General features: G+C 42.1%; 1 protein-coding gene across 1 annotated transcript in view; it reads left to right on the top strand.

Moving 5' to 3' along the window:
- plekhh3 (pleckstrin homology, MyTH4 and FERM domain containing H3) overlaps positions 1-13,904 on the top strand; it is a 41,612-nt gene extending 27,708 nt beyond the window's left edge. The window contains exons 6-13 of the mRNA XM_089019152.1: positions 1,678-1,801; positions 2,895-3,192; positions 6,860-7,067; positions 8,422-8,549; positions 8,637-8,757; positions 9,872-10,348; positions 11,570-11,761; positions 11,847-13,904. Of these exons, the coding sequence (XP_088875278.1) occupies positions 1,678-1,801; positions 2,895-3,192; positions 6,860-7,067; positions 8,422-8,549; positions 8,637-8,757; positions 9,872-10,348; positions 11,570-11,761; positions 11,847-11,990 (1,692 nt within the window). The 3' untranslated portion in view covers positions 11,991-13,904. The remainder of the gene's footprint in view (positions 1-1,677; positions 1,802-2,894; positions 3,193-6,859; positions 7,068-8,421; positions 8,550-8,636; positions 8,758-9,871; positions 10,349-11,569; positions 11,762-11,846) is intronic.
- The last annotated feature ends 2,528 nt before the right edge of the window (positions 13,905-16,432 follow it).

Below are 16,432 nucleotides of genomic sequence, written 5' to 3'. Positions count from 1 at the left end.
GCGAAACAGCTGTTACCTTGACGACCAGCTCTTTAGCCACTTTAGCTATCAAGTCGCGGGAGAAAAATTCAGTGTATTATACTTTTAAAGGACAACCGACACCATTTTTTTGTTTCCTAACTGAGATCAGAAAAACGTTTTATAGCATCTAAAATACCCAAAACACGCAGGCTGATATTTTTAGTCAAATGCTAAACACCAATAAAAATGACTTAAAATGTCCCAAAACTCCTTCAAAATGACCTCGGGGTGGCGAGTTTCAGAAGGTCCCGCCCCCTTGTTCGTGACGTCACGCCAGCACGTCTTGCCTTGCTCTAGAATCAAAACAATGGCTTCAGATTCGGAGAAGATAAGTTCTTGTTACTCATCCAGTTATGAATATGATTCAAATAGTTCTGAAGAGGAAAGCATAAATGTTTGCAATCGATTAAAGGAGTCCTTTCGTATCATTTTGAGGTGTCTGGACTCCAATGTAGCGTCCCAGAAAATGCACAAGATGGCGCCCAAGCTATGTTGGAATTGGGCTGATTTGTTTACTGGGAATTTGTGTCAACTAGTATCAAATAGTAGTCTTGGTGCAACACACAATGATTCACCATCGCGTTATTTAAGTGTTTTCCTTCTAATTTTGACATCAACACAGATCAACACGCTGTTTTCAGACCAAACAAAGGTCAATTGCCAAAATGCATTGTGTGTCGCTTTCTCGGTCTGGGGCGTTCCTGACATGATGTCACTTCGGGAATCGTCATCAACTCAAAAACAAGACTTCCTGAATATTCAGCGCGAGTCTTAAAACGTAAAATATCGCTATATTGCCGTGGAATCTTTGTAAAATACGCTCAGTAGAAGTCATTTGAAGTGATTTTACAAATTATGGACACAACTTGTCTGGAGGCGTCGGGTGTCCTTTAAATATGCAAATAACTAAAGGCTTTCTCTTGGTTGTGCGGGGTCACCAGAGACCCAAATGCTAGTTTTCCATAACCCCCCCCCCTCATTGGAAGAGAGCTGCGTCAACCGTCCACCATTCTCTTTTTTAAAACGCCTTTTGTTTGCTCTGAGCTGTCATGCATGGTATTATTTGCATAATTAGTTTAAATTACGGACATATTTATGTGACAAGCATATCATGCCTCATCCGACACCTCCAAGGCGATTGTGGAAGCAGAATTCAACCGGATTCTTTGGTGAAATTCCACAATCGTCGCGTTCAAAGCGTCCGTGCCCTTCAGACAGACAAGGCTGCATGCACGAAACGCCGCGGAAGGAATGTGTCAACTCGGGCCACGGGTAAATAAACTAGTCTGGAAGCCGGCCACCGAGAAGGTGGCTGCAGGCTTGAGAGGCTGTGGAAAAGTCCAGAGAGCGGCAGCGGCGGCGTTACTAATCAGCAACAGGTGGCGGGTTATATAGCGTGCGAGCCATCTGTTGCCGCTGCGAGGCGTCCGGGCGCTTGGGCCACGGAAGACCCAAACATGTCGACCTGGATGACTCGGACGGATAAAATATAACATGTCTATCGTGCTGCGGCCGTTTGCCCGGTCGTCACTTGACCTCGCCGGCGCTTTGAAAGTTGCCGGAGTTGTGGTCCAATCGTGCCTCAGATGCAATCAATCACCCGCTGCACACTCTGGGGAGCAATATGAAGTTTCTTCGTAACTTTTTGTCCTTCAGGAGAACAAGTTCAACCCTGAGGTGGTGGAGCACATCTACCAGCACAATCCCATCCTGAAGTACACCCATGGGCCCCTTTACGCCTCGTTGCTGCCCTTCCCCTACGGCAGCCTGGAGCACACATGTAAGCCTTTTTCCATATACACATCATGGTGTCAATAGTGTTGCCTGATGAGAATTCTGTATGGATATCCGCATATCTTTTTGGCTTTTTTTGTGGTACTTGAGAGAGGTAAGGAAAAAAAAAGTATTGGGAAAGTAAGCATATTTTGTTTCATCAAGGATTTGGACAGAGGTTGTACTTTTTTAACACTTAAAAAGATTGTTGAAAATCGCCAGTTCAAGTCAAGTTTATTTCTAGCGCGCTGAAGCATGAAAGCGCGTCAAGAGGTTTGAGCGCACACACACACACACAGCAATTGATCAATATTAGAACTTTTTGTAGTCAACTGGAGACTCTCAGAAAATCATATTGCCGAACAGTTAAGTCATGGCACAAAAAAAATACGTTAGGGAGAAGCTAGCTAGCTAAATCGAGCTGGCGAAATCGAGCTAGTGAAATTGAGAGTTAAATTGAACGAGCAAAACCCAGTTGGCTAAATCGAATGAGCTAAATCGAGTTTGCTAGATGTAGCTTGTTAATTGTAGCTTGCTAAATGTAGCTTGCTAAATCGAGCTTGCTAAATTTAGTTTGCTAAATGTAGCTTGCTAAATTTAGTTTGCTAAATGTAGCTTGTTAAATGTAGCTTGCTAAACTGAGCTAGCTAAATCAAGCTGGCTAAATTGAGCTTGCTAAATGTAGATTGCTAAATCTAGCTAGCGAGCCAGTTAGCTAAATGAAAAGTGAGCAAGCTAAATGTAGCTTGCTAAATGTAGCTTGTTAAATCGACCTACCTAAATCGAGCTTGCTCGATCGAGCTTGCTAAATCGAGCTAGCTAAATCGAGCTAGCTAAATCTAACTTGCTATGCTATATCTTGCCTGCTGAATCCAGGTAGCCACCTAGCTAGCCGGCTTCCTAAGTAAACAATGAGTTTTCACGATCCGTGAAAAAAAGCAAAAATCAATAAATCAACATTCAATAAAAACAAGAATCATCCTTCCTGAGCAAAGTCATTCGACCACACCTCCAAGCAGTATAACATTTAAAGCCTAATGTTCCAAAAAAAAAACGGTTGTACATTGTTCCTGCTTGTAAGTAATCCGAACGGTTCGCAGACCACCACGGCAAAGGCTACGGCTCATTATGCGAGGAGGCCGTCAAGCTCTTCAACGGTCTGCAGCAGCTGGAGTCGGCGCACGATGCCGTGCCCATCATCCAAGGCGTTCTGCAGACCTGCCTGGACCTGCGCCCGCTGCGCGACGAGGTCTACTGCCAGCTGGTGAAGCAGACCAGCCACACGCCTGCCCCCTACACCGCCGCCCACCTGCGCTACTGGCAGCTGCTCACCTGCATGAGCTGCACCTTCCTGCCCGGAGCTAGCGTCCTCAAGTATCTGCGATTCCACCTCAAGAGGTAACACATCAACCTTATAACATACGTCAGGTGCATTTTTGAGCAGTTAACCATGGATGTTTCGCACCAGATTGTCTTCACGGTAAATTCAAATCAAACTACAGTGATACCTTGCCTTACGAACTTAATCCGTTCCCAGAAAGTGTGTCTAAGGCGAAAAGTGTGTATACCAAACATTAATTTCACATAGGAAACCATTAAAATGAGAATAATCCGTTCCCAGGTCGCCATAAAACATAACTTTTAACTAAATAAGCATTTAAACTACACACAATATACCTTATTTTATGCATAATAAATGTGCTATGGTATTGTAATTTAAGAAATAAACTGTACTGTATAATAAAGTCGTTTTATTTAATAATAATAATACATTTCATTTCTAAGCGCCTTTCAAAAATTTACCTTTGTGATGGTCCGTGATGGCTATATGGAATGGATAGCTTTTTGCATAAATTGTCTCAAGGAGCTCTGGGTTGTACATGTTAGAATCAGAATCAGAAAACCTTTATTCGTCCCACAATGGGGAAATTTACAAAAGTAAATAAATGAAAAAGTAGAACAGAAAAGGACCGAAAAGGGGAAAGAGCTGCTGCGGAGGCAGCCACACAGGGGGGGGCGCCATTTTATGTTACCTTATGTTCGAAGTTGTGATATGGCAACAGCAACAGATGCAGGCGGACAAACTAGAAACTTCATTAATAGCTGGTTCCCTCGCTTGTATGTTCTCTTCAAATTGTCCAGATGGCTTGTGCGGGTTATTTGTGGAGCCTGATTGATGAGATATTTTAACCTTGCAGTCTACACTCTGCCATTGAACTATCAATAAAGTTGAAACGCGTCTCAGAGCGCCATTGTATCTATTGTCGTCGGTGGATTTGCAGCTCTGAATTAGCCCTTCTGCGGCGCATGCTAATCTTCACCATTAGCACTTTAATCTCCCTCCTTTGCATTTTCCGTCCCTTATCCTTATCGACGGGAGCGATCATAGTCTAGTAACTTGACACCCCTCTGCACACTTTTTCTCCCTTTGGAAAGCTGTAGCTGGGCAGCGCCAAGCTTCAAGGTGGGCACGTGGCCCTGAAAAGCTTCCACATCCATCGCCCACTCCCTATAAAGATGCAGTGCCCCCCGGAGAATGTGCGGAGAGAGAAGTGGCAGCAAAAAATAAAAATAATGAAATTATGAGGGGATACCACCGCCTCATTGGAACATTCCTAATTATATTTTAGCAGCGGGACGATTTTCCACCGCTGTGGCAGGGTTATGACGCCTCTTTTTAGTGAATTCTGCGTCATGTCACCTCATTCTTCCCTTCTTATTCATGTTTGTTTGTTTCTATGTTTTTCCCTGGCAAGAATGAAGTCATATTAACTCATTCACTACCAGACCATGTGCAAAAATGTGTCCACTCCAGTGCCAAGGTTTTTGTTCTTGCCACTCGAATTCCAGGACACACAGAATATTGGGTTTAAGAGTATATTCCTAAATGATATGGGTCTGGAGTTATATGAGCTTGAAATCAGTGCGGCTGTCCACGATGCAATACATACATATTGGTTTATGTAACGCTTTAACAACAGCTGAAGCTGTAACAAAGGACTAACGTGGAAAAAAGGCAAATGCTGCCCCCTCGTGGAAGGGAAAAACAGTGCCAGAGGTCTGACCAGTGCTTTATCTGCACCTTCCCCCGCAAGAAAAAACCAAAACCCGAACAAATTCAGGAATGGTGCTCCACGTCATGCTTTTCAAATTCGGGAATGGTGTATAAGGCGCACCGGAGTAGAAGGCGCACCCCCAATGAATGGTGTATTTTCAAACTTGTTCCCATATACTTTTTTAGCTGTTGAGAGTTGTTGAAAGGCGTTTACAAATGAAATGTATTATTATTATTATTATTATTATTATTATTATTATTATTATTACTATTATTGCTAGTAAGAGCAGAGCACTCATCCCTGCGGCTCCACTGATTACTTCTATTATCCCGCCAACCTGAGAGCAGGGACCAATCATAGCAGAGTCCGGCACCGCCATATCTGGACAGTAGGGGAATATATAGGGCCGAAACTACCGGTAAGAATTTAGTTTGCTGACGAAGCTTCTTGGATAAGAAGCGAAACGTCCGACACCTTCAAAGAAGTACAGATGACGGATGAAGAAACCTTTTTATCGACAAATAATGTGATATTATAAATTAAATAATTACAGTAAAGTCTCGTTATATCGATATCGGATATATCGATAGTCCCGGTTATATCGATACTATTTCTATGCACGCACAGAGAAAATTACATGCAAACAGGGTCGGATATATCGATAGTCCCGGTTATATCGATATTTTTTCGGACTCCCTTGAATATCGATATAACGAGACTTTACTGTATAATATAAATGATCTAAAATTATGTTTTTTTACCCTGGTGAAAAACCAACATCAAAATCCTGATTACTTTTCCAAAATCCTGATTACCCAAGCCCGCAACGTCATGTTCAGTCAAAATCAAGAAAGTCAAATTGACATTTTCGTGGCATTTCGAAACAAATAAGAGAAAAGTCCACAGTTTTTGGGGGGGGGTATTGCATCATTTTTTGAGGGGCCATTTTTTTTTCTTCAATATTCCGTCCCCGCTTAGTGTTTACTCAAAACTGAGCTCATCACTTCATCCCATTTTTCATTCCACTTCACACTTTCCATACTCAAAGGAAAGCTTTCTTCTGCCCAGCTGCATGCATGCACGCACACGCACTGGCACACTCACCGGGGGCCTGGCGCGGACGCTTTGCCAGGAGGAAGTGGCGGGTCAGCGGAAACACCTTTTCCTGTTTGGTGTCGCTCAACCCAAAGTCAAATGTGACTTTGAAGCGTCTTTTTTTTTAATGTCCCCGAGAGCAGGTGTAAAAATGTTCTCACATTTTGTCATTTTGGCAGGGCAAAGAAAATAAAACTTCAAAAGGGCTGACGTGGTAGCGTCGCACCGTCAAAGGGGGTTGGGTTACTTTGAACAATTTGGCTTTTGTTACTACTGCCAAGGTGGCTTATGTTTTCCTTGGGGGTCACGTGGAAAAAAATATTTGGTTAATTGAGTATAAATAGACGTGATGGGTGTAATTATGTGGATGATAAGTCAAGCTATCTAGCGAGCTTGATATCTATTAGCTATAATAATAATAATACATTGTATTTATAAGCGCCTTTCAAAACTCTGAAGGTCACTTTACAGTCACAGGATACGTTTTTTTGTGGGTAAGCAGTGGCAGCCACACGCGCCATCGTTCACTCAACCCGAAATAACTCAGATAAATAAAAACTAGCTAATAGCCAACATTTAGACACCCAACCTTTAGATAGCTTGATTTAGCTAGATCAATATAGCTAGCTCGATTTAGCAAGCTACATTTAGCTAGCTCGATTTAAAAAAAAAAACAAAGAAAAAGATAGCAAGCTAGGTTGCCAGCTAGATAGCTAACTATGTAGCCAGCTAGATAGCTAGACAGCTCAAGTGAGCAACATGGTGTCAACAGACCGGGAAGGAACCATTGTCTATATTGTACACATCCACAAAAATACACATTTTATTTCACAGAATGTTTTTTGTAGATTGTTTCTAGCCGATTATAAACTGCACTGGCGGGCAAATTTAAAGCCATCATCTATCGCTTGCAGAATCCAAAACCAGAATCCCGAATCGGAGATGGACAACTACGCGTCCTTTATCAGCGAAGCTCTGGAGAAAACCAAATGTCGTGAGTCTGTTCCGTCCTGGGAGGAGATCCAGATGCTAATGAGCAGGCAGGAGATGCTGTGCACGGTTCACTACCCTGGTCAAGGCTGCTGCCAGCTCTATATCAGCTCTCATACCACCGCCAATGAGGTTTGAAATGTTTTTTTTTCCCGGCTTTTTGACTTTTCTGAACGATAAAAGCACGTCGTGATTGTCAAACTAAAGAAGCAGGTGAAGGCAAAGTAAAAACAGGCAAGAATCAGAAGAGGGTGAATATTACGAGGCTGTTTATAACCATTCCTCACCAATTAAAACCGTGCACTTTGGTGAGATACTCTCAACGCTGCTGTCGCAAGTCCAAAACAATCACTTTTGAGTACAGACGCTCCACAACTTAACAAAGAGATACGTTCCGAGCGGTCGTTCGTAAGGTGAATTTGTTCGTAAGTTGCTTCAGTGTGATATTTTGTATGGATTGTATGTTTAAGGCTTATATAAGTATGTTGAAGGTTTATATGAGTATGTTCAAGGCTTGTACAGACGCTCCCCACCTGACGAACGAGATACATTTCGAGCGGTCATTTGTAAGGTGGATTAGTTCATAAGTTGCTTCAGTGTTATATTTTGTATGGAATGAAGGTTTAACGCTTATATAAGTACAGTAAAGTCTCGTTATATCGATATTGTCGGGAGTCTGAAAAAATATCGATATAACCGGACTATCGATATATCCGATCCTGCGGCATGCAAATTTTTCTCCTTGCGTTCATAGAAATAGTATCGTAATAAGCAGTACTATCGCTATAACCAATATCGATATAACGAGACTTTACTGTATGTTGACGGTTTATATAAGTACTGTATGTTTAAGGCTTGTACAGACACTCCCCACCTGACGAACGAGATACGTTCAGAGTGGTCGTTCGTCAGTTCGTAAATTGCTTCACTGTTATATTTTGTATGGGATGTATGTTATAGGCTTATATAAGTTTGTTGGAGGTTTATGTAATTATGTTTAATACTTGTATACGCAATCTTTATTGGTTTGTACCGAAGGCTGTTTGTTCATCTCAGATTGACCCCGGATTTTCTGTGTGTCCATTGTGGGTCTTGTGTTCTCAGCATACAGTAGCATGAAACTTTAAAATATTCCGAAAAAACATTTCGTATGTACCTTTGTTCGTAACTCGAATGTTCATAAGTAGAGGAGTGACTGTATGTCCCAAAAAATGTTTCATGAATAATTGCATTGTCAACAAGAACGTACCATTTTCAACGTGGACAATGGGTCAATCCTCTCTGACTTGAAAATTGTTGTTCGTAACTCGAATGTTCGTAAGTAGGGGAGTGTCTGTATGTCCTTAAAAAATGTTTCACGAATCATTGCATTGTCAACAAGAACGTACCATTTTCAACGTAGACAATGGGTCAATCCTTTCTGACTTGAAAATTGTTGACACAACCCCCTCCACGCCCCAAAACAACCACGTTGTGTTCCCTAAAGGTGGTGCTAAGGATGCAGCAGCGGCTCGGCCTGAAAGACAGCAAGAACACGTTTGCTCTCTACGAACAGAAGGCGCTCTGGGAACAGCCCGTGTCGGGCGGTTCGCTCATCGCAGACATCCTCACCAGGTCAGACGCCATCAAAATCTTTTCGCCGTTATTTCTGAGTCGATTTTATGGAATATTCACGATGACCGTTTGTGAATTTATGGGCAGCATCTCCGGCAAAGAATGCGAGTCTAAAGGGCAGCGCAAACTGTGCTTCAAGCTTTACTGCCTGCTGGACGCTGACAGCATTCCTGTGGACAGCATCGAGTATCTTTTCCTCTTTGAGCAGGTAACGCCAACGACATTCGTAAGTAGGGGAGTGTCTGTATGTCCCAAAAAATGTTCAATACGGTGATACCTCAGCTCACGAACTTAATTGGTTCCAAGAAAGTGTGTCAGGTGAAAAGTGTGTATTCCAAACATTAATTTCCCATTGGAAACCATTAAAAAGAGAATAATCCGTTCCTAGGTCCCCATAAAACATAATTTTCTACTAAATAAGCCTTCAAACTACACTAAATATACAGTAAAGTCTCGTTATATCGATATCGGATATATCGATAGTCCCGGTTATATCGATACTATTTCTATGCACGCACGGGGAAAATTACATGCGAACAGGGTCGGATATATCGATAGTCCCTGTTATATCGATATTTTTCGGACTCCCTTGAATATCGATATAACGAGACTTTACTGTACCTTATTTTATTATAATAAATGTGCTATTGTATTGTAATTAAAGAAATAAACTGTACTGTATAATACAGTCGTTTTATTTACCTTTGTTATGGTCGTTGATGTAGTTGCTCCGTGATGATATCCAAGTGAAGTTGCTGTCCCCGCTAGTTGCTTTCCGTTACTCCAAATCAACAGAAGTTTCTCAACCTCTTCTATTGCCTGAGACCGTTGCATTGATAACACAGAAACACCCTTAGCCACACGTAGCAATGATCGACTTAGCATACTGGTACTGGGACGTGAAGTCACACAAACCTCATTCGTGTTTTTCGATGATCTCCTTCTGCTCGACCGTCATTTTTATTTTGTGTCTTCTTCGGCTTAACACTAGCCTGTGGTGGGGTCTTTTTCAGTCCCATAATAGGAAGAGTACTCCACTCGATAACAAACTACGTCTGCACTCAAAGAAGGGGGTGTGGAAAACTAGTCCGCCAGCAGCCGTCGAGCTGTTCGACCGTGTGGTTTGGTGTTCATGCTCCGAAAACTAGTCCACCAGCCACCGTGGCGCTGTGTGGTTTGGTTCGTCCGACAAAAACTAGTTCGTCAGCCAAGACTACATGCTCGCGAATTTAATGTTCGTGAGGCGAAAAGTTCTTTAGCTAAAGCGTTCGCAAGCTGAGGTATTTATTTTGACTTAAAGATAATTTTTTGGGGACCCACAGTGCCACGAAATGGTGATCCGCGGCCAGCTACCCGCCTCCGAGGAAGACCTCCAGACGTTGGCGGCTCTCCGGCTTCAGGCAATCATGGGGGATTTCAGCACGCATGCCCCCTGCCCACCCCTGGACCAACTCTTCCCCAGCCGCACGCTGGAAACCCGCGTCCTCGTCACCCAGGCGCTACCACCCTGCCAGGTGGCGGCGCCGATGGGCCGCCCTGCCGCCCAGCGTTTCCCCACGGGCTTGCTGGCGGGGGCGCTGTGGAGCCACGCGGCGGCGGCGCATAAGCACAAGGTCGAGAAGGACCTGCGACTCCGCAGCCGCGTCAAGGAGGAGGCGGCGGCCGTCATGGGAGCCATTTTGGAGCGCTGGAGGGACTTGGCGGGTTCCAACTGCAGAGACAGTATGGCCGCCTACCTGGCCATCGCGCGGCAGTGGTCCGGCTTTGGATGCACGCTGTACGAAGTCGACTTCTACATCGTGAGTGGTCGCTCTCGTCTCGTTGTTGGGGATCGAACGCGCAGCCTCATTGACATACTCGTGTGCTGCCGTTTTAACTCATTCACTGACAGACGATGTGCAAAAATGTGTCCACTCCAGTGCCGGGGTTTTTGTCACTTTCACTCAAATTGCAGGACCTACAGAATATTGAGTTTTAGGACGACATAAACATTCAATGCAGCGTTACAAACCTTAAAAAGCGACCATGTATATATAGTAAGACATTTTTCGTCCGAAAACAACCATGTATAGTAAGCCGTTTTTAGCCTGAAAAAAAAAAATACAATGTTTAGTAAGGCTTTTTTAGCCCCTCCCCAAAAAAAATCCAACATTTATATAGTAAGGCATTTTTACCTCCAAAAAAACAACCATGTATAGTAAGGCATTTTAGCACGAAAAAAACAAGCATGTATAGTAAGGCGTTTTTTACCTGAAAGAACGACCATGTATAGTGAAGCGTTTTTAGCCTGAAAAAAAACCAACCGTGTATATGGTATATCCGAAAAATAACGACCATGTATAGTAAAGCGTTTTTTTCACCCGAAAAAAACGACCATTAATAGTAAAGCATTTTTTTTTCCCGAAAAAAAATGAGCATTGATAGTAAGGCGTTTTTTACCTGAAAAAAACGACCAGGTATAGTAAGACGTTTTTTACCCGAAAAAAAACCCCACCAGTAAAGCGTTTTTTTACCTGGAAAAAAAACAACCATGAATAGTTAGCTGTTTTTAACCCGAAAAAAACGACCAAGTATAGTAAGACGTTTTTTACCCGAAAAAACAACCATGTATAGTAAGGTGTTTTAGCCCTAAACAAAACGACCATTTATAGTAGAGCATCTTTCGCCGAAAAAAACAACCATGAATAGTAAGGCATTTTTAGCCGAAAAAAGCCAACCATGTATAGTAAGATGTTTTTTACCCGAAAAAAAAAACAACCATGTATAGAGAAGCGTTTTTAGCCAAAAAAAAAACGACCAGGCATAGGAAGACGTTTTTTTACCCGAAGAAACAACCATGTATAGTAAGGTGTTTTAGCCCGAAAAAAAAACAACCATATATTGTACGGCATTTTTAGCCCAAAATGGTTTTGACAATTTGCATGCAATGACTCAGGACGGCATCGCTTTATCATTTTAGACCCAGATATGGTCCCGTCCCCCCTTGAGGTCACGCTGACATTTTGGAGTTTCCTTTCCAGAGTTCAACGGAGAGTTTTTCCCAAAAATTATGGTTGGGGGTGGCGGCCGGCAGCGTGTCTCTTTATCGCCAAGGAGAGGCCGAGGCCCTGGAATCGTTTCCCTACGGACAAATCTGCTCGTACGGCGTCTCCGACAGCAACACCTTCAAAATCAGCGCCGGTGGACGAGATCTGCTGTTCGAAACCAACAAGGTAAATTCCACAAAGAAAAAAAAAATGAAATGGCAAAAAATATTTGATAAGTGCGTTTTTGTGTTTTTTTTTGGGTCCGTCCTAGCTTAGCGAAATCACGCAACTGATGAACGCTTACTTCAACGCCACCCGCCTCCAGCGAGGCAAAGGCGTCAAAATCCACGCCGCGACCCCGTTGGGCTTCCGCCACCCGTCCACACCCGCCCTCTTGCCCTCGCACCCCGTTTGAGATGGACGCCGCCCGGTGAGTGGAGGGGGGGGTTCTGACACAAAAGCTGGACCACGAACAACTTCCACATCTGCTTTGTGACTCGGGCCCGTTTGGGTTAACTTTCCTCGAAGGCCGATGTCGGCCATCTTTTGCGCCCACCAGCGCCTTTCGTTGAGGAGTTTTTTCATAAGGTCCCGGACCAGGTCTGCGTTGCCGCAGAAGTGTTGATGCAGCCAACCGTGTGAACTTGGAACTGGAAACAGATGTTTTCCAAGTCTGTTGTGCTCATGTACCAGGACCCCCCCCCTGACGCAAGGATCACTGTTGTTGTCCCATTATCGTCGTCTTCTTCTATGGTTTCCCGCTCTATTTGTCCTTCATGCGTGCGTACTTCGGCATTGACTGAGGACGTTGCAGCGCACCTTTGCTAACAATTGGAAAACAGAGGTACCTTTTGACTTTAAGAGCCCAACAATTGAAGTTTGTCATGTTACAGACCGTCATTCATTCATTTTTTCTCTCACACAAAACACTCTCTCATATATAACAGGAAACATTAAAAAAAGAGAAAACATGCAGACAAAAACATACATGCAAACTATTTGACGTTTCTCCCACTAGCCAAAGTGTTGCCCTGTCTTGGGCTGGACCAAAGATTTTTTTAAAGACAATATATTTTTATAATAATAATAATAATAAGAAGAAGAAGAACACATTTTATTTGTTAGCGCCTTTCAAAACTCTCAAGGTCACTTTGCAGTCACTGGATCAGTTTTTCTGTGGGTGAGCAGCGGCAGCCACATGCGCCAGCGTTCACTCAAGCAGGAATAACTCAAATAAATAAAAAAAACTAGCTAACTAGCTAATAGATAGCCAACAGAAGTCCAGCTAGCTAATAGATAGCCAATAGATAGCCAGCCAACTAGCTAGCTAGCCTTTAGATAGCTAAGATATAGCCAGCCAGCTAGCTAGCTAATAAATAGTTAATAGCCAGCTCGCTAGATAGCTTTCATACACATGGCTTTCAATATACATGGTCGTTTTTTTCAGCCAATAGCCAGCTAACTAGCCAGCCAACTATCTATCTAGCCATTAGATAGCTAATAGATAGCCAGCTAACCAGCTAGCTAGCCACAAGATATCTAATAGATTGCCAGTTAGCTAATAGATAGCCAAAGGATAGCCAGCCAACTAGCCAACCAACTGGCTAGCTAATAGAAAGCCAATAGATAGCCAGGTAACTAGCCAGCCAGCCAACTAGCTAGCTAGCCATTAGATAGCTAATAGATAGCCATGTAGCGATCTAGCCAATAAATAGCTGATAGCCAGCTAACTAGCTAGCTAGCTAAGAGATAGCCAATAGATAACCAGCCAGCTAGCTAGCTAGCCATTAGATAGCTAATAAATAGCCATCTAGCTAGCTGGCTAATAGATAGCTAATATATAGCCAGCGAACCATCTAGCTAGCCAACTGATAGATAATAAATAGCCAGCCAACTAGCTCGCTAATAGATACAATGATCCCCCTTCTCCCTTGCCCCAACTTCCACTTTCCCATTCAAGCATTTAATTTTACTCGAGGAGCGATTTTTATGGAGCTAATTGCGCAGTTTAAGTTTCCCACGCGAATTATGCTAGCAGGATGTTCAGTATCAGATGAAGGGGCAAAAATCTTGACTGCTTGGCAGCTGCAGGCAGCTTTGGAATGATGTAGCACAACAACAACAAGGAGAAAAAAAACGTTTTTGTTTTACTGTCACTTTGTTTGTACGCTGCATGGTACCTCTTAATCCAATTTGTGTGCGCGCGCGTGTAGTTGATTGCACTATTTTTTTTAACTAACTTGTAAGTGCAATAAGAGAAATACTGTATGTAATTATTAATAAAAACTATAAAATAGCACTATTTTATTGGATTTAAGAAACATTTTAACAGCTTATGTGTTTTTTTTTTTGCTTGCCACTTCTAATTTGAAAAGTTCATGTATAGTAAAGCGTTTTTAGCCTGAAAAAAAAACACCATGTAAGGCGTTATGAGTCCGAAAAAAAAAAAAACGGCCATGTATAGTAAGGCGTTTTTAGCCGCAATAAATGACCATGTATAGTAAGGCGTTTTTAGCCCCCCAAAAAAACGACCATGTATAGGAAGGCGTTTTATTCCGAAAAAAAATGACCATTTTATAGTAAGGCGTTTTTAGCGCAAACAAACAGGTGTTTTTACAGAAACAAACGACCATGTACAGTAAGGCTTTTTAGCCGAAAAAAACGACCATGTATAGTAAGGTGTTTTAAGCCCAAAAAAACAACCATGTTTAGTAAGGCGTTTTTAGCCTGAAAAAACGGTGTTTTTTTTTCGGGCTTACTATGCATGGTCGTTTTTTTTTCGGGCTAAAAACGCCTTACTATACATGGTGGGTTTTTTGGGCTAAAAACGCCTTACTATACATGGTCGTTTTTTTTCGGCTAAAAACACCTTACTATACATGGTCGTTTTTTTGGGCGAAAAACGCCTTACTATACATGCTGGGTTTTTTGGGCTAAAAACGCCTTACTATACATGGTCGTTTTTTCGGGCTAAAAACGCCTTACTATACATGGTGGGTTTTTTGGGCTAAAAACGCCTTACTATACATGGTCGTTTTTTCGGGCTAAAAACGCCTTACTATACATGGTCGTTTTTTTGGGCTAAAAACGCCTTACTATACATGGTCGTTTTTTCGGGCTAAAAACGCCTTACTATACATGGTGGGTTTTTTTGGGCTAAAAACGCCTTACTATACATGGTCGTTTTTTCGGGCTAAAAACGCCTTACTATACATGGTCGTTTTTTTCGGGCTAAAAACGCCTTACTATACATGGTCGTTTTTTTGGGCTAAAAACGCCTTACTATACATGGTCGTTTTTTTGGGCGAAAAACGCCTTACTATACATGGTCGTTTTTTTCGGGCTAAAAACGCCTTACTATACATGGTCGTTTTTTTGGGCTAAAAACGCCTTACTATACATGGTCGTTTTTTTGGGTGAAAAAGGCCTTACTATACATGGTCGTCTTTTTCGGGCTAAAAACGCCTTACTATACATGGTCGTTTTTTTGGGCTAAAAACGCCTTACTATACATGGTCGTTTTTTTGGGCTAAAAACGCCTTACTATACATGGTCGTTTTTTTGGGTGAAAAAGGCCTTACTATACATGGTCGTCTTTTTCGGGCTAAAAACGCCTTACTATACATGGTCGTGTTTTGGATCGTTTTTTTCGGGCTAAAAACGCCTTACTATACATGGTCGTCTTTTTGGGCTAAAAAATGGCTTAAAAACGCCTTACTATACATGGTCGTGTTTTTCGGGCTAAAAACGCCTTACTATACATGGTCGTTTTTTTAAAAACGCCTTACTATACATGGGGGGCTAAAAACGCCTTACTATACATGATCGTTTTTTTCGGGCTAAAAACGCCTTACTATACATGGTCGTGTTTTTCAGGCTTAAAAACGCCTTACTATACATGGTCGTTTTTTTCTGGCTAAAAACGCCTTACTATACATGGTCGTTTTTTTTTAGCTAAAAACGCCTTACTATATATGGTCGTTTTTTTCAGTCTAAAAACGCCTTACTGTACATGGTCGTTTTTTTCGGGCTAAAAACGCCTTACTATAGTAAGGCGTTTTTTTTGGTCGTTTTTCTCGGGCTAAAAACGCCTTACTATACATGGTCGTTTTTTTGGGCTAAAAACGCCTTACTATACATGGTCGTTTTTTCGGGCTAAAAACGCCTTACTATACATGATCATTTTTTTCGGGCTAAAAACGCCTTACTATACATGGTCGTGTTTTTCAGGCTTAAAAACGCCTTACTATACATGTTCATTTTTTTCAGGCTAAAAAACGCCTTATTATACATGGTGGTTTTTTTCGAGCTAAAAACGCCTTACTATACATGGTCGTTTTTTTCGGGCTAAAAACGCCTTACTATACATGGTCGTTTTTTTCAGGCTAAAAACGCCTTACTATACATGGTCGTTTTTTTCGGGCTAAAAACGCCTTACTATACATGGTCGTTTTTTTGGGCTAAAAACGCCTTACTATACATGGTCGTTTTTTCGGGCTAAAAACGCCTTACTATACATGGTCGTTTTTTTCGGGCTAAAAACGCCTTACTATACATGGTCGTTTTTTTGGGCTAAAAAATGCCTTACTATACATGGTCGTTTTTTCGGGCTAAAAACGCCTTACTATACATGGTCGTGTTTTTCAGGCTTAAAAACGCCTTACTATACATGGTCATTTTTTTCAGGCTAAAAAACACCTTACTAAACATGGTCGTTTTTTTCTGGCTAAAAACGCCTTACTATACATGGTCGTTTTTTTTTAGCTAAAAATGCCTTACTATACATGGTCGTTTTTTTTTAGCTAAAAATGCCTTACTATACATGGTCGTTTTTTCGGGCTAAAAACGCCTTACTAT

The sequence above is a fragment of the Hippocampus bargibanti genome, linkage group LG17 (assembly GCF_051943395.1).
Source record: "Hippocampus bargibanti isolate YZ-2025 linkage group LG17, ASM5194339v1, whole genome shotgun sequence".
In the NCBI taxonomy this organism is placed as follows: domain Eukaryota; kingdom Metazoa; phylum Chordata; class Actinopteri; order Syngnathiformes; family Syngnathidae; genus Hippocampus; species Hippocampus bargibanti.
Note: the sequence above shows the minus strand (reverse complement) of the source record. Positions and strands in the feature narration are given on the sequence as shown.